The sequence below is a fragment of the Pipistrellus kuhlii genome, unplaced genomic scaffold (genome assembly GCF_014108245.1).
Source record: "Pipistrellus kuhlii isolate mPipKuh1 unplaced genomic scaffold, mPipKuh1.p scaffold_m20_p_2, whole genome shotgun sequence".
Taxonomy (NCBI): Eukaryota; Metazoa; Chordata; class Mammalia; order Chiroptera; family Vespertilionidae; genus Pipistrellus; species Pipistrellus kuhlii.
The window spans coordinates 50,447,312-50,469,307 of record NW_023425515.1 but is presented as its reverse complement, the minus strand read 5'-3'; the positions used below and the strand labels follow the sequence as shown (position 1 = coordinate 50,469,307).

At 56.1% G+C, this 21,996-nt stretch overlaps 1 protein-coding gene across 2 annotated transcripts in view; it reads right to left on the bottom strand.

The window, feature by feature from the left end:
* ADCY5 (adenylate cyclase 5) overlaps window positions 1-21,996 on the bottom strand; it is a 154,035-nt gene that overhangs the window by 7,473 nt on the left and 124,566 nt on the right. For both annotated transcript variants that reach the window (XM_036444600.2, XM_045583941.1), the window contains exons 11-17: window positions 20,931-21,028; window positions 17,476-17,563; window positions 9,374-9,490; window positions 8,862-9,026; window positions 5,830-6,005; window positions 3,724-3,753; window positions 2,466-2,598 (exon numbers count right to left, since the gene is read on the bottom strand). In XM_036444600.2, coding sequence (XP_036300493.1) covers window positions 2,466-2,598; window positions 3,724-3,753; window positions 5,830-6,005; window positions 8,862-9,026; window positions 9,374-9,490; window positions 17,476-17,563; window positions 20,931-21,028 — 807 coding nt within the window. The remainder of the gene's footprint in view (window positions 1-2,465; window positions 2,599-3,723; window positions 3,754-5,829; window positions 6,006-8,861; window positions 9,027-9,373; window positions 9,491-17,475; window positions 17,564-20,930; window positions 21,029-21,996) is intronic.

The following is a 21,996-nucleotide window of genomic DNA, read 5'->3' as shown; positions in this document are numbered from 1 at the left end:
CCCAGGCCTCCTGCTTTCCTGTCAGCACCTACCCGCCCACCATGACCACAGATCCCTCAGGTGAGAATTAGAAACAATAATTAAAAGAACTGGGTCCCCTGGCAAAATGTAAATGGGCTTTGTGGGTGGAATGAAGCTGTGCCAGTGTTGATTTCCTGAGTAGGGGTGACGATGGAGTGTCTTTGCTTTTTGAAGGCGGACATTGGAAAATTTGGGGGTGATGGGGCATCATGTCAAAAGCGTGGGGGGCAGGGTGATTGAGCAAATGCAGAAAAAATGGTTAGGAAATCCGGTGAAGGGACTGTGGAGCTCTCTATGCTGTTCTTATAACTTTTCTGTAGGTTTTAAATTATTTTTTAAAACTTCCTTCCCTCAGCAGCCAGGCCCAGAGCAGCTGGGTCTGGTGCGGCCAGGCCCAGAGCAGCGGCTGCCAGGCTGGGAGCGACCAGGCCTGGAGCAGCAGCAGCCAAGTCCAGAGCAACTAGGTCGGGAGCGGCAATGACCAGATCCGGAGCAGCTGGTTGTGGAACAAACCAGAGCAACAGAGGCCAGGCCCGGAGCAGCCAGGCCCGGAACAGCTCGCTCCTCGCCTGACCCCGCCCCACGGCTGCCTCTCAGACATGGCTGGAAACTTTTGCGGGAACTTGAGGGTCTGCTGAATCAAGTGATGAAGGCTTAGATCTGGATGTGTTGAGTTAGTATAGTGCTGGGGTGTTGATCTGTGAGTGCCTTGGATGAGGCCTGGATGAGGCAGGTTGACCTATTTGGAAATGTCTTTTGTGTGAAGTGTATCATTGGGCATGTGGAGGTATTATTGATATAAGAAAATGCTAACTAACTGATTTGCTATCTGAAAAGGGATTTACTATCGGGGAAAGGGAGGGAGGAAGAGACTGAACATAAACTGTGCACCTATGGATGAGGACAATGGGGGATGGGGAGGGGGCGGAAGGTGGGGTGGGAACCTGGTGGAGGGGGGAAGAAATGAGGAACCTTTGTAATAATATGAACAATAAAGATTGATAAAAAAATAAATAAATAAATAAATAAAACACTTAAAAAAAACAAACAAAAAAAAAACTTCCTCCCCTCAAAAAGGTAAAAATGGTGGGGGAGCAGAGCTGTGGGGCCGGAGGAGGCCGGGGAGAAGAGATACTAAGTGAAATCAACCTGTGTCTGCGGCCATGTGTGGAGAGAAACACTAATGACACGTGTCTCTGGGGCTGCAGACGCGCTGAGGCGTGACTGAGAACAGCCTAGTTGCCAAACCTCCCCAAACCCTCGCACCGCTGCGGGGCCGGGGGCAGCCCAGGGCTGCGGGGGGAATGGGGACTGGGCATGTGCGTGGGCCTCAGACCAGGGGCCCACGGAGGCCCCACACTCCTCTCTGCAGCCAGTGCAGCCTCATCCCTGAGGTCCCTCCCTGCCCAGGGCTTCTGAGGGCCATTCCCATGGAAAACGTGTTCCCCAACTACAGGGCGTCCTCACTGGAGACCTCAGCCAGACCTCGTGCAGAACACCCAGCAGCAGGGCAACCAGACACCCCATAGCACCCAGTGAAATTCCAGGGCCTCCTGCCGCGGCCAGAAGACTTCAATCTCAAGGTTAATGAGGATGGAGGCGGCCTAACCAGCTGCAGATGAGCTGGAGAAGTGATCTGGACATAGGGGCCAGGCCAGGGGGGACAGAGACTGGGCTACGCCATGTCCTGCAAGAGCTGGGCTGGAATAACGGGCTTTGGCACTGTGAGTGTGCTGGGGCGCCCTCTCCTGGACCTTTTCAGGCAGTCGGCCAGATAACCAGAGCCGCTGCCTGCACCTGGAGCGCCCTGTGAACGGCCCAGCAGCGCCCCCTCCTGCAGGTGGGTCCCTCAGGGTGCAGGGCACGAAGCCTGGAGGCAGGGCGCTGGTGGGTTTCAGCCCTTTTGGGCACCCAGCACCCACTGCTGCTCCTTTCTAAGACACTTTCACCAGGGCCAGGGCACGGTCACTTGGCAGATTTTCCTATCGATGGTCTGATGCCCTTCCCATTCATCCCCACCCTCCACCCCCCTGAGAATCTGGCTCAGTTCTGGTCACATTCAGCCCTCTTCCTCTTCTCACCCACCCTCCTTCTGCTCCCACCACAGATGTGGCCTGTCCACACGACTCTAAGCGCTCACCATATCTGTGTCAGGAGCACATCTCCTGGGCCCATCAGAGCCCAGCACTGTCCAGGGTGGGTTTGGCGGGAATAAGCTCTGGGGTTCTGCCTCCTGGCCCCCGAGGGCAGGGAGCAGACCTGCTGGGGCGTGGAGTCCTGGTTTACTGGGACAAGGCCTGAGCAGGACATGGTCAGGTCAGGGCAGAACGAAGACCCAGCCGAACCTCGGTGATGGGCTGCTTGCTCACAAAGTGCTGTGAGGCCTGGGTGCCACTCCCCCCCCCCACCACCACCACCACAGTTCTAGCCCCAGGGCCACCCACCTGCAGTTTCCAGAGGAAGTCGAGGCGGGCGGTGGACTCCACCTGCTGGGCGTGCAGGTACAGGGCCAGCACGAAGACTGAGATGATGATGGGTGTCACCACCTTCAGCGCCACCTTGGTCGCGTGCTCAGGGCTGCGGGCAGGAGGCAGATACCCTGGCACCTCATGGCGGGCTCCTCGGGCCTTTCGTCTTCCGCCCACTGTGTGGCCTCCCTCTCCTCGCCTCCTGCTCACATGGGGCCTGAGGTGCGCCTGGGCGAGCCCCCCTGACTGGAAGCCCATTGTCCCAGCCCCGCCCAGCCTGCAGCTCCCCGGCCACGGCTCCTCTCCCAGCTCCTGCCCCCAGGGGACCTTCCCGCTGGTCACTCCTCTCCCAGCTCCTGCCCCCAGGGGACCTTCCCGTTGGTCACTCCTCTCCCAGCTCCTGACCCCCAGGGGACCTTCCCGTTGGTCACTCCTCTCCCAGCTCCTGACCCCAGGGGACCTCCCCGCTGGTCCCGTCAGAGGGTGGAGGAGGCCCGCGGGAAAGGCTACGCGTCCATCCTAGGTCTCTCAGAGGACGAGACAGGCTGTGGGCACAGTGACACGGGAGCAAGGCAGGCCACACTGGCCGTCTCCGGGCAAGTCTCTTACCCTCTCGGAACCTTAGTTTCTTAATAGCAGTGCCCACACTTCAAATTTGAGACAAAAATTAAAAACGTTACATACAAATTCTTTGTACCTAATGGTAGGAGCTCCAAAAATGCTAAGTAATTACTATCTAGTTATATTTCTGTTAACATAAAACAAAAACACTCTTGATAAAAGCAGGTCTCCCAATCCCTGCACCTTGTGCCAGCAAAGAGCTCAGATCTTGAATGCAGCCTGATGAGGGCCTAACCCCACACCCGGAGGCTGGGGGGTAAGGGGGTGAGGGGGCACTGGTTCCTGTCCTTTAGGCCTGAGGGTGGACACACGCTCCTGGGGAGGAGCCTGAGGCTGAATGCTTTAAGGTGAAGCCTGTGGAATGGCCTGTGGGTCCTGAGGCCCCAGCTGCCAAGTCTGTAGATCATCTTGGGGTGATGGGGATCATAAAAAAAAGGGCATCTACCCAATGAGGCCCCTTGATACGAGGGAGGGGAGGGCCACCCGCCACTAAGCCCCCTCCCACCTGGGCCCCGCTGCTCCGTGCGAAGGGCAGGGACAGGCCCTCTCTGAGAACTCAGAGAGAGAGAGGGAGAGAGGGGGAGAGAGAGAGAGAGAGAGGACGTCAACTCACCACTGGGAGGTCCCGTTGTTGTTGAAGTCTCTGTGAACAGGAGTGGGGAGGGCTGCTCAGGGCCACTCGGCAGCTCAGTGCCTGCTGTGTCCCCCTCACCCTGCTGTCTCCCCACCCTGCTCTGATCCCCACTCTGCTGTCCACCCACCCTGCTCTGACCCCACCCTGCTCTGACCCTCACCCTGCTCTGATCCCCACTCTGCTATCCCCCACCTTGCTGTGCCCACCCTGCCATGCCCCACCCTGCTCTGACCCTCATGTCCAGTACTGCTCTTCTCACTGCTGGTGCCCTTTCGGCCTGCCGCCAGCACCCCTCCTGACCCAGGGAAGGTCTCAGGATGGGAGGCTTGCAGAAAGCCCAGTACCACCTGGCATCTAGGCGCCGGGACCACACACTACCCAGCCTTCACCGGGGACCTGGGGACCCGGGCGTACCCACCTCTCCCAGCCCAGCCCTCTGCTGCCAGAGGAGGGGGAGGAGGATCACACTGCACCGTCCAGCATGGCAGCCACTGGCCACAGGGGCTCCTGAGCTTAAAGCGGGACTGAGGGCATGTGGCCTTGCTAATGCAGCTGCTGGAGGATTCTGAATGACAGCTGTGGTTTGCATTATTCCTCTATTGGGCAGCGATGCGCCAGAGCCAAGCCAGGGTCTCCCAACCCAGAAATGGCCTCCGTTCTCTGCTGCTACTCCAGCGGGAGGAGAGGAGAGAAGGGAGAAGAGAGGAGAGAGGAGGGGAGGCGGGTCTAGGAGAGCCTAGGGGTGGGGGATGAGCAGGTAAGAAAGAAGAGGCCAAGTTCCCGCCCCCACAGGGCCCCTGGGTAGGAGGGCCCGGCCCACCCTCCTCTCCTCCTCGGGCTGCAGCCTGCGCCACCCCGGCGCTGCCCTGTCTCCGCCAGCTGCCCTCAGCCCCGTCACCAGAGGTCCCCACCGAATCTGACTTAATCCTTCATCACCCCATCTTCTCAGTGACACTCTCCTCACAGGAGGGGCCTGTGCCTCCCCGCCCGGCTCAGCGGTGCGCGTTCTGGGATTAAGGGGCCCCTCCGTCTGGTTCAGAGAAGCAGTTTGCCACATTTCCAGGGGACAGACCTGTCACTCACACTCTTCCTGCTTCCGGAGTGCGAGTGCATGTTGGGGGGGGGGGCGAGGGAGTGTACTGCATATCATACTACACTTTACATACCTTTTACTTAAGGTGACCAGACGCTCCGCTTTTGGGGGGACAGTCCTGCTTTTTAACAATTTGTCCCACGGCGTTTTAAAAAAGTCCCGATTTTGGGAAAAATCGGGACTTTTTAAAAATGCCGCGGGACGCGGGACAAATTGTTAAAAAGCGGGACATCTGGATACATTAATTTTACTACCATGGTATTATTATTATTCCCATTTTCCTGGGAGAAATAACGAGGCTCAGGCAAAATAGTAGTCACATGCGTATCTGAGGCTGGGACTGAAACTCAACTTGACCCAAAGCTAGACAGAGGTCTTGCCCCTCAGTAATCTGACATCGGCTGCTCTATGGCCAGGCTGACGGCCAGCTAGAGAGCCTGGGGCCCTGCGTCCACACCCAGCCACCCCACCCTCCACCCCCCACCTCAGACTGTGGGACTTCACCCCCCGCCATAACAGGCAGGAGCCTCTGAGCCAGGGCCAAACCACCCAACGCCCCTGGCAGCGCTGCCTGCTTCGTGGGGCGGCTGAGGATGGGAAGTGATCCCGCATGTCCAAGGGCCTGGCGCCAGGGGGGACACAGGGTCCATGAGCACAGGGGCCGTTCCTCTGCTCCCAAAGACCTTGCTAGCCATCCCTGTGACCCCTGACCCCTGGAGTGAAAACAGCTCCTCAGAGGCTGCCCTGCAAGCGTCAGGGACAATGATCTGAGGCCCAAGGGCAGGACTGAGTAGGAAACGGGAGGGAACAGTGGGGCCAGACACCCCGAGGCTACTGGGAAAGGGGGAAACAGAGAGAAATTAGGTGGTCAGAGTGGGTAGCCACAGAACACTCTATCCACCCCACACGCCCAGCCCAGGGCCCAGCCTCCTGCTCTTCCCACCTTTCTGCAATGCCCAGACCCAGGGGGGTCTGAGGAGGGTGCCACCTACATGGCATTGGCAGTGACCAAAAGGTCGGCATTGTCAAAGAGCGTCACACCAGGCACCTCCACGATGAGCACGTATATGAGCTCGATGGCCAGCATAAGCACCAGCTTCCCAATACAGCTGATTTGCAGGAACACGGAGCAGGCCAGCAGGCTAAGCAGCACGCTGTAGGTGAAGTACTAGGGAGAGAGAGCAGCAGGCCTCAGCGGCCGGGCCCCGCCCTCCCCGGGCCCCGCCCTCCCCGGGCCCCGCCCTCCCCGGGCCCCGCCCTCCCCGGGCCCGCCCTCCCCGGGCCCGCCCTCCCGGGCCCCGCCCTCCCGGGCCCCGCCCCCCAGCATCCATCCAGCCTGAGGCGGCCTCGGTGAAGCCTGGCCTGGGGCTTTTTCTGCTGATGCAAACCTGTGGTGTGAGGTGAAGGGCCCTGGTAAGGAACCAGGAGCTGGGGCTCCGGGCTGGGTTTGACCAGCATGGTCAGTCAGTAGGGCCCCGGGTTAGAGCGCAGATCCAGGCTCAGGCTGGCTTGAGTTACACCCAGATTCACTATGGACTGTCTGTGTGACGTGGGCCACGAATTCCACCTCTCTAAACCTTAGTTCTCTGTTTGTAAAATCCCCTCTCTCATGGGCACAAGGTGAGGATCGCACAGGAAGCGGTCATCTGGTGCAGTGCCCTGCACCCTCAACAACGGTGGGGATCGCAGGCCCCACACTCCTGATTTGCGGCTTTAAATCCGAAGAAGCTCCAAAAACCGAAATTGTGTTCCTAGCCGATGTGGTGGCAACCTGACCCACCTGAGGTGCCGCGAATTCCCATCTGTGCCCTGCTTCCTGTGACTATTCATACATTTAGCTGCAGAAATATTACCATGGTTCACTATCAGCTACTCCTCACACTGCACTGGGGGCGTGAGGTAACCTTTTAAAACACGAAAAGTTCGGAAGCCAAACCTATATCTGACCGGGCAGGCTCCGGACGAGGGGTGGTGGCCCTGTGCGATTTACTTGGGAGGAAGTGTCTTCGGCCTCCGAGCCTCCATTTCTCAGACGGCCGAGGGGCCGATCCAGGTAGACTCAGAGGCCCCTTCTGCTCTGCCACCCCCAGGGCTAATCCCGGACATGCTGGCATCTATTATGTTGTTCCTGCTTCAAATGTAGCATCATTATTTCTGAGTCAGACACTAGGACTCGCTGTGCACTGCCTCTCTGCCTTGGCTGGAGGCCAAAGGGCGGTGGCTGGCAGTGAGGTGGGCCCCAGGCTGGACTTCCTGCCTCCTCAGGCCTTCAGGAACCCCGAGAGGGGCTGCAGAGGACCCCTGTGATGGAAAGGGGAGGGACCAGCCTCAGGTCACCACCAGGAACAGGGGCAGAGGAGGGAAGAGGGAAGGCAGACCCAGTTCATTCTGCCCAAGGATAAGCAGCCCGTCCTTGAGGGATGGGAAAGGGGCACCAAGAGCCTGCCTGGAGGGCCACTGGGACCCCAGCCCAGACAGCCAGGAGGCTTAAGCCTCATGCTGGGCTGCCCCAGGGCCTCAGGGTGTGTGACTCAGAGCAGCCATGTGGGGAGGGTCAGCCCTGGAGCCTGGAGCCAGCAGGAATAAGCAGGCTGAAACTGGTGGTGCTGGTGAGGACTGAGGGCTGGCAGCTAGACCACCCGTCTCCAGAAAACGGGGAGCTAGAACAGGCTCTGCCGATGCCCTCTTCCCACTCCTCGGCTTCTTCCCTGGAGCAACCGCCAAGGGACAAGTGCGAGACCAGAAACAGCTTCTGCTCCTCAGCAAACAGCCCTCAGGCGGCAGCTCCTGTGAGCTCTTAGCCAGATGTGAGGAGGGACAGAGGCGGGAGTAGAGGGCGGGTGGCTGAGACGCCTAGGCCCTGCAGGTGCCTGTGGAGTGTGGCCTGGCTGCACCGGGGAGAGGAAGAGGGGAAGAGCCGGTCTAGGAAGCATCTCGGAGTCCTGCTCCTCACTGAGTTTCCCTTGCCCTGTCGGTGCCACAAGGCCGACCAGGCTCCCTCCCAGGGACGGGAGAGGCGCTGCGGCCGCCCATGGGCCTGAGCTGCTGCTCTGGAGCCTGTGAGCCATGGGCTCCTTGGGAGCTGGACGGATGCTGGGACCCTCTCCCCAGGAAAAGGCAAACTGCCGCCTGCTTACAGGCTTCACATGAAATGCCCAGGGAACTGTGGTGTCTGTGGTGTGGGAGTCACCCAGAGCGCGGGGGGCATGCCCTGCGTTGGAAACCTGGCCTGCTGCTCCCTTGCAAACCGGTCCCCGAGCACATGCCGTGAGGTGACGGCAGCAGCTCGCCGGCCACGGGCATTTAACCCACGTGCTTCCTAAGGGCTCTCAGAGCCACTGTCGAACCCAGTCAGCTACAGGCACACGGTTTCTTCTCGGGGCGACGACAATGTTCTAACACTAGATTGTGATGAAGGCTGCGCAGGCCTGTCACACCACCAACAGCTGCCAGACTGCACACTCTGCATGGGTGACCTTCTTGTGCCCCTGCTCTCTGGCCCACAGTAGGGGTTTGGCCCGGTTCTGCAGAGGCAGCCGTGGGTCCTGCCCAAGCCCAGGGTCCAGACACAGCCCCGCCCCCCGGGCTCAGAGCACAAACTCCGGAGCCAGATGACCTGGGTAGGAGCCTGGCTCTGTCTCTTACTCCCTGCCTGACCTTGAGCAAGTAAATGTGTAAGCTGTCCGTGCCTCGGTTTCATTTGCATAGAGGAGACCATGGCCGCCCCCCGTGTCACAGAGTTGCTGTGAAGGTGACAGAGTAAATGTACGGAACGCGCTCAGCACAGCGCCCCCAGGTGGTAAGTGCTGTGTGAGCAGGGCTGTGCCATTGCTGGTGTTACTGTGGCCCTGAGGCTGGCCGCCTTCACCGGTGTCTGGCACGTGGGGTGAGCGAGATCGAGGAAATGAGGTCAGGGAAAGGGCAGTGACCTTGGAGCCCCTGACTGTCCCTCAGAGCAGCCCAGGGCAGAGAGGGGGTTGGGGGAGGCCCTCCCTCTGCGCCCGCCCGCCCTCTGGCCCGGTACCTCGGGGAAGTTGCAGTTGGGCCAGGGGCTGCCGCAGAAGCCCTGCTCGTCCCCCAGGCTGTAGTTGACGGCGGACTCCACCACGTGGCATGCGTTGACCTGGCCGGTGCTGACGTTGTGCTCCTCTGCCAGGCAGCCGAACAGGTCCTGGGAGTTGCACATGAACTGGGGGCGGGGAGGAGAGGGTCGGCTGAGGGACAGGCCCATCCCCACAGGGCAGGCGGTTCCTGTTCACGCTCCTCCGTCTTGGGTGCAGCCTGATCCCGACCCTGGACAGGAGGGGCCTGGAAGAGGCGGAGGACCCGGCCGTGCCCAGGGCAGGGCTCCTTCACCTCCCCTGGGGAGAGGCTCTAGGAGTAAACCTGATCCCAGGCCTGAGGTGGGACCCAAAGAAGACTTTCTGGGAGGGGGAACTCCAGGGTTTGGGGGAGACTCTCCTCCCAGCCCAAGCTCGAGGGGTGCAGGCCTTCCCCAGTTTCACCCAATGGGGCTGGAGAGGTGGGACCACCCACCATGTTGACAAAAGCCGACAGGAACACCAGGGTGATGGTGAACACCCCGACCAGGGTGCTGTTCATCTTGGACCGCACGATCTTCCTGGAGAGGGTCTGCAGGGGGCCTGGGAAGAGCTGGGGAGGGCGGAGGAGGGAGAGGGAGAGAGACACAGAATTCAGTGGGCACGCCACAGCCGCCTAGAACCAGATCTCCCGTCACCTTTGCCTCTGGCCAGCTGGCGCAGGGCCCTCCTGAACAGCCTCCCGTGTGTGTGCCTCCGCCTGGCACCACGGCTTCCGGGCCACAGCCCAGGCTGTGCAGCTGGCCAGGGGCGGGTCTGCCGGGACCTTCCAGGTGAGAGAAGCAGGATGGGAGGAAGAAGGAAAGATGCCCTCCTGACTAAGGTGACCAGACATCCCACTTTTGGCGGGACAGTCCCGATTTTTAGCAATTTGTCCCGCGGCGTTTTAAAACATCGGGACTTTTTTTTTAAAACGTCCCGGCACTCAGGACAAATTGTTAAAAAGTGGGACGTCTGGTCACCTTTCTCTTGACTCCAACAACAAGCAGAGGGAAAGCACTAGTACCCACTGTGAATTCTGGGAGTTACAAACAGGGGGAGGCAGAAGGTGGCAGCTGAGGGAGCCAGGGTCAGGAGTCTCCTCGGCAGGAAGAGCTGAGGCCCGGTGTGCGGAGGAAGGGGTGAGCTGGTGAGAAGGGGCTCACAGGGCAGGGCAGCCTGTGAGCAGGAGCGGGGGCCACAGGCCAGGGAGCTCAGGGAGCTTTTCAGCGGGATGCTCATGGGTCTGCCGTTTCCCTCGCCCAGCCCTCCATGTATTTCCTTCAACTAGACAAACTGTGCGTCCACTAAAAGACTCAGCGGTTTTGGTAGTGATAGGATCGGGCCCCAGGAAGTCTGACACAGTCGGCCTTGTCCGCCATGTCCTCCGCTTCTCCCAACCAGCCTGGACTAAGAAGGAGCCGGCATGGAAACTGCCCAAGAGCCCATCAGTTTGATGAAGGGGTCAACAGGTGTGCTTTAGCCACACAATGGAGTATGATGTGGCCATAACAATAAAGGGCTGGTACATGATGGCATGACATGGGTGAACCTTCACAATACGATGCTAAGTAAATGAAGCCGATTTCAAAGGCCACCTATGGTATGATCCCACTTATACGAAATGTCCAGGGCAGGCCGATTCACAGAGAAGGAAAGCAGATTAGAGGTTGCCGGGGCTGTGGCCAGCAAGGGACATGCAGTGTCTGCTGGCAGGCGTGGGGTTTCTTCGGGGGATGATGACAATGTTCTGGCATTCGACAGTGATGCTAGTTGCCCAACTTTATGGATATACCGGAAACTACTAAAGTACAATTCCAGCCGCCTTTGCAACGTGGATTCTATGGCATGTAAATTATATCTCAATAAAGCACTTAGTACGAATCCTGCTCGGCCTCGTACTAGCTGTCTGATCCTGGGGATGTCAGGGAGGGCGCTGGCCCAGGTTTCCTCGTCAGTAAGTAGGGAATATCTTCAAGGTGGCTAAGAAGACTCAAGGAAACGATGCATTGGAAAGTGCTGTGTAAGCTGTTAGATTCCATAGAAAATGTAGTTAATATTTGCATTTTAAAGAGCCATGTTGCCAATAAGTATTAAGGTCCTTGTTTCCTATTGAAGGAATTTTGGGTTTCACAGCTGGGGGAAGCAGTTTGGCATTGGCATCAGGATCTCACTCAGAAATGATGTGACAGATGGTTTCTAATCTTTGCCTGATCCAAGTTTTCATTCCATTCCCACCTCCAACCATGTCGCTTGAATTGTTTTAGTTCTGATCACCCTATTCATCTACTGAAGGGCTTCCTTCATTATCCTGCAGTCACCAAGGATCGGAGCAGCATGCCCGTGGGCTGCCTAGTCAGGGGAGATCTGGAGCCCCACAGGGGCCACCCAGAGGCTAGGAGAAGAACTGCAGGCTTTAAAAAATCCAATCCAGAATGTCATTCGATAACATCCAGTGAATGATTGAGTCTTAGTGCACTGGTTTGCTACAGGCCAATGCCCCTTGTCACCCTTTCAAAAGATCCACTCTTGACTTTAAAACCTCATCTAGAACCCAGGAATTGCTATTTTTTGTTGTTGAAATCTGTAAAAGATGTGACATCCTGCTCTGGTTTATAGAGTATCTCATCTCTTGTAATTAAAAAGTTCATCAGCATGTTGAGCCTAAATCCCACCTTTACTAATAACTACAGCGTGGATGACAAAACTTCACATGGGGCAGAGTCCCGCTGGGGACTGCAGGCAGACCCTGGAGAGCATTTTTACGGCAGGACATTGTGTCTGTGCAAACTAGCTGCTCAATGCTTGCTCACAATCAGAGCTCAGAAAAAGGATCAATGGAAGAAATTCTGAACCAGCACATTCCCAGTCTAATGAACTCAAATCAATGTAATATAAACACGGGAGCGGGGACATAATTAATAAAGCCTGGCAGGGTGAGGGACAGTTTTGATCCTGGCCCCTCTGAAAGTCTCCAGGCAAATCGATAACTTCCCTGGCTGGCGCCTGGTTCCCGTCTGTGATGTCGAGCTAGGCTGTTGCAGAGATGAAAGAAGGTGAGGAAATCTGATGGCAGAAAGTTTAAGAAAACAGCTTTTTTTTTTTTTTTTTTTTTTTGACAAAGAGCTAATAGGAAAGCAGAAAAGTCTTTTACAAGATGAAAACTTTGGAGGCCAAAGAAGGCAGGCAGAGGCTGACCAGACGTCACACCGCTGCTCCCATCCCTGGCCTCTCAGGGGTCAGCTGAGCATGTTAATAAAAGCAGCGTCCTGGAGGGGAAAGCCTGTGGGCTCTGGAGTCAAGAACCACCTGGGTTTAAACCCCAGCTGTGCTGCCTCCGAGCTCCAGGAGCTGGGAAAGCAGCCTTATTAACCTCTCCGAGCCTATTTTCTTCACCTGCCAAGTTGATGCAATAAAAATCACCTAGACCAGTGGTCGGCAAACTCATTAGTCAGCAGAGCCAAATACCAACAGGACAATGATTGAAATTTCTTTGGAGAGCCATATTTTTAAAACTTAAACTTCTTCTAACGCCACTTCTTCAAAAATAGACTCGCCCAGGCTGTGGTATTTTGTGGAAGAGCCACACTTAAGGGGCCAAAGAGCCACATGTGGCTCTCGAGCCGCAGTTTGCTGACCTAGAGGCTCAGGAAGCACAGCTTAAGTGGCACAGCTGGGATCTGGATCCTAGACTTCCTGGCTCAAACGTCAGTGAACACGTGTCAGACAACATCTCCTCTCCCTATTAGACAAAAGGTGGCGCTGAGCATGGTGGTGGGAAGGTGAGGGTGGGAATCCCAAGGGCAGAAGATACTTAAGAGGTGAGGGATGGTGTCGTAAGACCCCGTGTTAGACACTGTGGGCGGCAGTCAGGTGGAGCGGTGGAGAGCACAGCCAGCCCAGTGAGACAGCCAGGCTGTGGGGAGAGGGGAGGCTTTGTGGAGACTGTACAGAGCGGACAGAGCCTAAGGGGTCATAGGATGCAAACTAAGAGGGAACCAGCAGCCTGGAGGATGAGGGAGATAGACACACATACATGTATGTATGTGTAAAACGTGCACACACTTGCAGAGAAGTATGTGGCTGAGTACTCCTGAGCCTCTCTGTACCCAAATCCCAAACTGCAGGGAAGGAGTCTGGCCTTCGAAAAAGGATGTGCTAATGAGCCCCAGTAAAGGCAGGGGGCCCAGATCCGCCTGTGGGGAAAGGAGGGAGCCACCCTCTCCTACCCATGTCGGGGTTGGTGGCTAATGTGGCGGCCCTGTCAGGGGCAGGCCTGGGCTGCTTCACAGAAGGTGGGACAGAAGCCACAGAGAGAGGGATGGGACCGTCAGAGCAGGCCAAGGAGGGTGGGATCAGGGAGATGTGAGTGAGCTCACCGTTCCCGGAGGTGAGCAAGCGGAGGCTGGCCCAAGCCTCACAGGGCTAGGTTGGAGGGAAACCAGCCTCAGGCGGGGGCCAGGGCTGCCTCACTGCTCAGGCCCCTTCCGATCTGAAGTCCTGTGAGGCCGTGGACCACGGGTGGTGGCAGGCAGGGATTTAGGATGGCTCTCTAGGAAAAGCAGCTCTGGGCCCAGGCGGCACGGAGGCCACGGGAAGGGCAGAGTGCCGTGTGCAGGTCCAGACAGGCAGCATCACCAGGAGGAAGTGTCCAGGGCCAGCGCCCCAGACACTGTGGGCTCTGGGAGCAGCTGATGTGCTCTGGGAACGAGACCAGGACTCTGGGACTTCGGGACAAGATGAAGACCAAGGCACCAAAGGAGCCTCAGGGAGACGGCTGGGGCTGTGTGGGAACTGGGCCCCGCTGTGCCGGGAAGAGAGGGACAGACCCAGGTGGGAAGGTGACCACAGCCCTCAGCACTAGGAAGGAGTGAGAATGGCTCCCTGCAGACCCCGGACGCCCACCAATTCAGCCGCCACTTTCTTCACACTTCTCTCTTCAAGGGGGTTACACTATGGACGAGTTGGGAAAGTAAGTCCACACTGTCTGGGGGAAGTGGGAAAGTCAATAAAATCGAGAAAGAAGCCACGTCTGGCGGAACTCCTTGGTGTTGGCTCTGGGGCGCCTGCACCGGGCAGGGTACCTGAGGAACGGCTGCGTCTCAGGGGAAAGCCACGTGGGAATACGATGAACACTGAGATCTGATAAAGGGCCAATGTTCTCAGAGGGAAAGCAGAGCGACACTGAAAATCCTAGTCCATCAGCTTCGTGGCAAACACCTGCAAAGGTAATGGACTCGGCGCTCAGTGTGTCCGCCTGCAGGCAGGGCGACAGTGCCAGAGCCAGGCCCGTGCCAGGCCCATGCCCTGCATCGGAGGGAGGGCCAGGCTGCCTGCGTGCACCCCAACAGGGAGAACCACCCCTTTATGTCTCACTGTGCAGCCAGCCAACGGGCAACATGAAAACGGAAAGGAAAGCAATGAAACAGAAGAGGTGTCTGTTCCACCAACGACGTCTCAGGGTGGGGTCTACTTCCAGAAAGTAAATAAATGCAGAGAAGACAGCGTGTCAGAGGCTGGGAGGAAAGCACGGGACCAGCGTGGGTGTTAGAGTGAGTCCACTCCCGGCCCAGCTCAGCAGGTGCCCGACTAGGGTTTTTTCCTAAACAAATTCTTTTATTTATTTTATTTTTAAAAATATATTTTATTGATTTTTCACAGAGAGGAAGAGAGAGGGATAGAGAGTTAGAAACATTGATGAGAGAGAATCATCGACCAGCTGCCTCTTGCACACCCCCTACTGGGGATATGCCTGCAACCAAGGTACATGCCCTTGACCAGAATCGAACCTGGGACCTTTCAGTCCGCAGACCGACGCTCTACCACTGAGCCAAACCGGTGCCGGCCTAAACAAATTCTTTACAGAAGCTCTGCATCTGTAAGACGGAAGAGTGGTCACCCTGGTTGGAGGGAGGGGGAGGGGGCTGGCGGGGGACCAACTGGGTGTGGGGAGGTGGACATTGCACCCACCATCCTCCCCCTGAGGAAACTGGGTCTCCTCAGAACCATCAGGAAGACCACTGGGCTGGATGTAGGATTGGACTGAACGTGGCATTGATTACGAACTCGGTAGAGTCAATAAGACAAAGGAGGCAGGAACGCTCTCCATGAATAACAGTGTACGAGGTGAAGAGAATTCATTAGACCAAAGCACTAACTCAAAATGGCCAGTGCAGGCGGGGAGAAGGAGGTCTGGGAAGTGGGGATATATTGTAGATGGGCTCCCCTCTTTTCCTCCTCCCCTAACGCCTCCCTGGCTTCCCCCCCGTCCCCCCGTCCCCCACACCATCAGAGGCACATGCGAATGGGGAACACAGGGCCAATGAAATCTGTGTAGGCCAGGTCTACCCACGCAGCTAGGAGGAATGAGGGAAAACTGTTCTGGTTCAAACACTGTGGACCACATGCAGCTTTACATACGAGCCTCAAACGACGACTTTGCCTCAGTTGACAAAGAGAAAAGGCCCTTTTGGGGTTCAGAAAAAAAGGTTAAAGAGGCCCCTTTAGCTACTGTGTACTTTTTAAAGAAGGTTGTTGTGACTCTTTATTGTGGTAAAATATAAACGACATAAAATGTGCCATGTCATTCATTTTAAGTGTACAATTCAGTGGCATTAATTACACGCACCATGTTAGACAATCATCACTGCCATCTCTTTCCAAAACCCCTTTGTTAACCTAAACAGAAACTGTACCACTAGCCAGGAACTCCTCATCCCTCTCCTCCTGGCCCCTGGTGTCCTGTACTCTACTTTCTTTTCTTTTTTAAAAAAAATATATTTTATTGATTTTGTACAAGAGGAAGGGAGAGAGATACAGAGTTAGAAACATCGATGAGAGTGAATCATCAACCAGCTGCCTCTTGCACACCCCCTACTGGGGATGTGCCCACAACCAAGGTACATGCCCTTTACCAGAATCGAACCCGGGACCCTACAGTCCTCAAGCCGACGCTCTATCCACTGAGCCAAACCAGTTTCGGCATCCCATACTCTACTTTCTGTCTCTATCCTCGTGCCTAGTCTAGGTATTCCATGTAAGTGGAATCATACAATGTATGTTCTTTTGTGTCTGGCTTCTCTCACTTAGCATGATGTCCTCAAGGTTCAGCCATGTTGTAGCATGTGTCAGAACGTCACCGCGTGCTATGGGCAGGCGGTGTTCCACACACACACCTAGTCCCCTTCGGCTTACCTGTCCATCTGTTGATGGACACGGGGCTGCCTCCACCTTCTCCTGTGAATATGTGGGTGCTCTTATAGCCACGAGATGAAGGAAGCAGGGCTCCCACTTGGGGACTAGCAGGCTGGGGGAGGGGGAGGCTTGACATGGAAAGAGAGGACCCAAGGCAGGAGGTGACTGAACGCAGAGCCTCGAGGGAGAACCGGGTGGAAGGACAGGGAAGTAGGATGAGCCTGTGATGCAGCAAAGCCACCGGGTTCCAACATGGCTCCACGTGCCAAGTGGCCAAGCCCGCCTGTGTCTCCCTGGGCACCCACTTCAGGGGCACCTCCCTGGCACCTGCTCAGGGGAGGGCTGCACCACGCCAAGGCCTTCCGGGTCTGACAGTCAGTGGACCAAGACCTTGGCTATCAGGTGATGAAACGTTAACACCTCATGAAGGAGCCTTCCGGAAGAAGGATGTGGTGCCCACTGAGGAGTGTGCAGGGGTGATGGCAGGCCTGGGCCCCCAACCCCAGCCCAGCCCAGGGGTGTGGCTCCGAGCGAGTGTCAGGAGGAGTAGAGAAGTGGCCAAGGCAGACGCTGGAGGGGCTTGTCTCCGCCTGGGCACAGAGGGCTCTCTGGGACTGACTGTCTCCCCCCCCCACCACCCCGCCACCCCCCTCACCCCCTGAGGAAATTCTGAGTCCACGGGGGAAGGAAAGGAGGGCCAGACCTGGTGGATAAGGCAAACGGAACCTGTACTTGCTACAATAGACCCCAACAGCCTGTGGCCAGGTCCCTCAGGGGACACAGCGGGCCAGTGGGCACAGCACGCCCCGGAGAAGGCGTGAGAGGAAAACACATCACAGGGTCTCGTGCCCACATTACCCGCCGTGTGGCCCTGACTGAGCCAAGAACCACTCTGGGCCTCCACCTCGTCCATACGAGGAGCAGCTCCAACGCCATCATCTCCTCGGTCCCCACCTGGGGCCAATTCCAGGGCACACGGGAACACTGACAGGGTGCTGAGAGCTCCTCCCGCACCCATTCTGTCAGCAAATGTTTGACTGCTGCTCCATGCCAGGCCCTGTGCGAGGTGCCCTTCCTCTGCCCGCCTGACAAGAGGGACGGACAAGAGAGGGGGCGAAACCGTCTTCTTGTTGCAAAGGCCTATGAAGGCTGACTGCACAGTCCACACAAACGAGGCCCCATGGACCAACCACCCCTCCGTCCGGCCTGCAGCCCGGGCCAGCCGAGAGCTGTGACCAGCATCACACACCCCGACCCCGAGTGGGGCCATCAGGCTGCTGGGAGGGTCCCGTCAGCGGGCTGGGACGGAAGGGACGACGGTGGTGACAGGGAAGGGGGTGCAGCCCAGGTGCCAGCCAGACTCACCTTCACGCAGGAGTAGATCACGGACACAAACACCACCAAGGTCAGCAGCACGAAGCAGGTCAGGTAGAAGCTCAGCATGAACACGGAGCTGAAGGAGAGAGGGGGAGATGGGGATGGAAGTGCCGTCACATCCAGGAGGTGGGCGACAGCTTCAGGCTGCATTGCCCTCCTCCCAGCTCCGGGGCTGGGGCCCTGAGAGCCCCCGGGAAGGAAGCAGAAGTTGCTAGGTTTCCCCTGCTGCCACCGCCCAGGCCTCTCTGGCCCCGGACTCGCTCAGAAGGGCTCACACAGCCTGTGAAACCGCCCAGGACCCTCCTCCGTGACGGTCTGGCTCCTGCCCTTCCCGCCCTCCGTGCCTTCCTGCGGGGCAGCAGCCACAGGGCACTGAGCGGAGAACCGGGAGAAACCTGCTCAGCGCTGTGCCTAAGTCTTAGCTATCCACACACTCTCTTCATTTACCTGGGAAGGACTCAGCTTAAAAATCACTTGGGCCCTGGCTGGTTTGGCTCAGTGGATAGAGTGTCAGCCTATGGAATAAAGGGTTCTGGGTTCGAGTCCAGTTAGGGTTTGTGCCTGGGTTGTCCCAGTGGGAGGCGTGCAAGAGGCAGCCAATCAACGATTCTCTCTCATCATTGATATTTCTATCTCTCTCCCTCTCCATTCCTCTCTCTGAAATAATATATATATATATATATATATATATATATATATATATATATATATATTTTTTTTTTTTTTTTTTTAAATCACTCGGTTATTCCCTCCCTCCAAGCAGCCACCCATGGTAACTCTGAAGGCCGAGACTGATTTGCATCTTTATAGAAATGCATCTGTCAAGCTGCTCAACCAGTCACTCTGAGAAACAGCAGTCATGTCCCCTCGGAGGGCAGAGCCTCTGAGTCCTGTCCCCTCCCTCTGCCAGCCCCCAAGGCCCGCTCCATCTGTGCTCTCTGATACCGTGCCAGTTCAACGAAAACCGAGGCAGAGCGCAGGTGACCTTAACGTCCACCACAGACCAGAATCCTCAGACAAAAGAGCTGCAAGCGACCTCCCATCTAGAACCTTCCAGCTGAGGAGAGGCACACTCCCATCACAGGAGGCCACAGGAATCCCTTCTCTTTCCGGGGGCGCCAGGCGTGTTAGCAGGCTGAAGGCCAGTGATGGGCCTGAGGAGGCCGGGAGGCGTTCAAGTGGGATCTCTGTGCCAGGCTCTTCCAGAAGCCAGCACTTGGCTGCCCTAAACAGCCCGAACAAGGGGAGAGAACTCTCTTCCAAGGGAAAGACTTTTAAAGTAGCCTTTAGCTTCCACAGAGAGAGGGCGCTAGAGAATGACCTCTGTGGATGCCTTAGCAACCTGGCCCTGAGGCCTGCGGAGGGACCCAGCATTTGGAGGGAGGCAGGCAGGGTGTGGGGATAACAGCCCCCAAGCCGAGCTGCAGAAAAAAGAAACGTGGCAGGACTGTGTAGTCAAACTAAGGGGGCTTTTATTTGCAATGGGACAGAAAGTCTGGGTTGCTTATCTATACCTGTAGCTCCCTTCAGTTCAGCAAAATGGGGTCCTATGCCCAGAGAACCCACAGCCCCAGCCGCTCTGCACACCTCCGAGCAGGGCCTCCAGGTGGCGCTGCTGCCAGGGTCTGCGGAATCCTGGCAGAGCCACAGCTGGTAAAACCTGAGAGCAGGCTCCTCTGAACATAGTGCCATTAGAAATAAAAGCATGAGACACGTGGGCATCACATACCCCCTGACATGAGGCACTGAGGGCATCGCTCTGTGGGTTCTTGTCTAAAAGCATAGCCTCAATGTGATAATGAGAAAACATCAGGCAAACCCAACGGGACAGTCTAAACATTCCCTGGCCAGTGCTCATCGAAAGGGCCACGCCGTGAGGGACACGAAAAGGCGGAGACAGTCTCACAGGTTGGGGGGGGAGGTGGGGGGACTGAGCAGATACAGCTGACTGCAATGTGGTGTCCTGGACTGGCTCCGGGCCTCAAAAAGGCAATCCGAGGGCACACTGGTGAAATTAGAATGTGGTCTGCAGATCAGTTAAGAGTGTTATTCTAGTGTTCATTCCTGGGTTGGACTATCCTACTTAGATTATGTGAGCTGTCGACATTAGGGAAACGGGATGAAGGACGTAAGGAAACACTCCGTGATATTTTTGTGACTTTTCTGAGTCTACAATTATTTCGAAATGAAAACCAGAAGGCGTTCGGATGTGGGGACTCTTCCAGATTACGATGGTCTTCTGAGACATAACCTAAGGCAACCAGTGGGTCATGAGTGGATCCTGGCTGTGACTAAACTAACTGTGGAAGACATTTTGGAAATTTGAACCCGAACACAGTATTAGACGATGGTAGAGACATGGTGTTGATTTTGTTTGGTGTATAAGGCAATGTGGTTAAGAAGGAAAATGCCCTTAAAATAGGTTTTATTGAGGTTTTCAGGGACAAAATGTCCTTGTGCTTAAAATTTATTTTAAAACAAAAACAAAAACAGAAAAGCCCTCGCTGGTGTGGCTCAGTCGGTTGAGCACGGTCCCATGCAGGGAAAGGTTGCCAATTTGATTCCCAGTCATAGCGCCTACCCAGGTTGCAAGCTCGATTCTTGGTTTTGTGTGTGTGCGGAAAGCAGCCGATCTCTCTCTCTCTCTCTCTCTCTCTCTCTCTCTCTCTCTCTCTCTCTTCCTCCTTCCATCCTCTCTTTCTTTCTCTCTCCTTCCCTCCTTCTACCTTTCTCACTCTCTAAAGCAATTAAAATATATATTTTTTAAAAATAAAAAGTTACAGAGAAATGTAAAATATTAACAAGTATTATATCTAGGAAATGGGTAATAATTCTATTACTTACTTTACCTTTCTGCATGTTTGAAATATTACATAATAAAAAGTTTAAAATGTGGGGCAGTTATTTTCTTACCGAGGCACGACCCTCCTGGGAATGACTAACACATATTTCTAAAATCCCACTGCCCACGCAGAGCGGGCCCCTAGGAAGCCACAGGCCTCTAGCGACACAGCCAGTCCTCACAGAGTTCAGGAGCATGTCTCTGAGAAAGCTTTCAGAACCCAAAGTCCATCCTTCAAATTACCCAGAGTAGCAAAACTATTTGAAACATGTGTTGCTTTTTTTTTTTTTTTTTTTTTTTTGCAAGAACCAAAGGTCACGTGGAAAGGAGGCTGGTGGATCAGCGGCAGGGTGGCATGGAGACCCCATACGGCAGGGCAGTGCCCAGAGAGGTTCCCACCCTCCAATGAGCGCGTGGCCTCCCTGTCACAGAGGAGTCAGGCTCCCGGCTTCCTGGTCCCATCGAGCACATGTTTGGAACCTTCTCTCCCTGATGAGCGAGTTCAGCCCAGATTCCTGCCTCTGTCCCACTACAGGACCTCCCCTCAGATGCCTGGAGACCCTGTAGCCGGAGGAGGGACCCAAGGAGGACGGGTACTCACTGGGGCACGATGGTGATCTGGACGAAGCAGATGAAGAGGAAGACGAGCGAGGCACACACCACGTAGGCACCGAACCGGTCGTCCACCTGCTTGGAGTACTGAGAGGACACGGCAGAGTGAGGGCCAGAGGCACCAGCCCTGTCTGCCCCAGCCGCGCTCCATCCCCGACACACAGGGAGCCGCTCCAGGACGTGGGAGACCCGAGGGCCGGTGCGAGCCTGAGCTCCTGGGAAACCAGCCCAGATCACCCTAAGGCGATGCTTGTGGGGAGAGGAGTTGAACTGTGTCAAACCAGAAACTCTCCACAGACCAGATCACCGAGAGAGTGATGTGTAATGATCACGGCTAAAATTACCGAGCACCACCTGCATCAGGGGTCGACAAACTGCAGCTTGCAAGCCACATGCGGCTCTTTGGCCCCTTGAGTGTGGCTCTTCTAACAAAATACCACGGCCTGGGCGAGTCTGTTTTTGAAGAAGTGGAGTTAGAAGAAGTTTAAGTTTAAAAAGTTTGGCTCTCAAAATAAATTTCAATTGTTGTGCTGTTGATATTTGGTTGTTGACTAATGAGTTTGCCGACCCCTGGCCTACATGCTAGGACAAGCATCATCGCGCACCTGGCAAGCACACTAGGAAGTAGGCACAGGACTACTGTTTGTGCTTCCGAGTTGAGTAAGATGGGGCTCAGTGAGGTCACAGGGCTTGTCCAAAATCACACAGATCATCCCCAGGGTCCTGACTCCCAGCCTCAGCTCTCCCCCCACCCCCAGCACACACACACACACACACACACACACACACCAACCAGCCGTCCGAGCAGAGGCTGGGCTGGCACGGAGTCCCCAGAGAAGGTGATCCATGTCCGTCCATAAATGCTAGCGGGCAGACTATGTACGCTCCTACCACTTTCCCTCCTACTTAGGGTTGCTTTACTCCATGACGTCATGCGTTCTCACGAGCTCATTGTAATGGAACATCAGAAAGAGGCTGTGACATGGAGCAAAGACCCCGAGCCCAGGACTGGTTCTGGCTCCATCACTACCTCACGCGTTGGCCCAGGGCATACT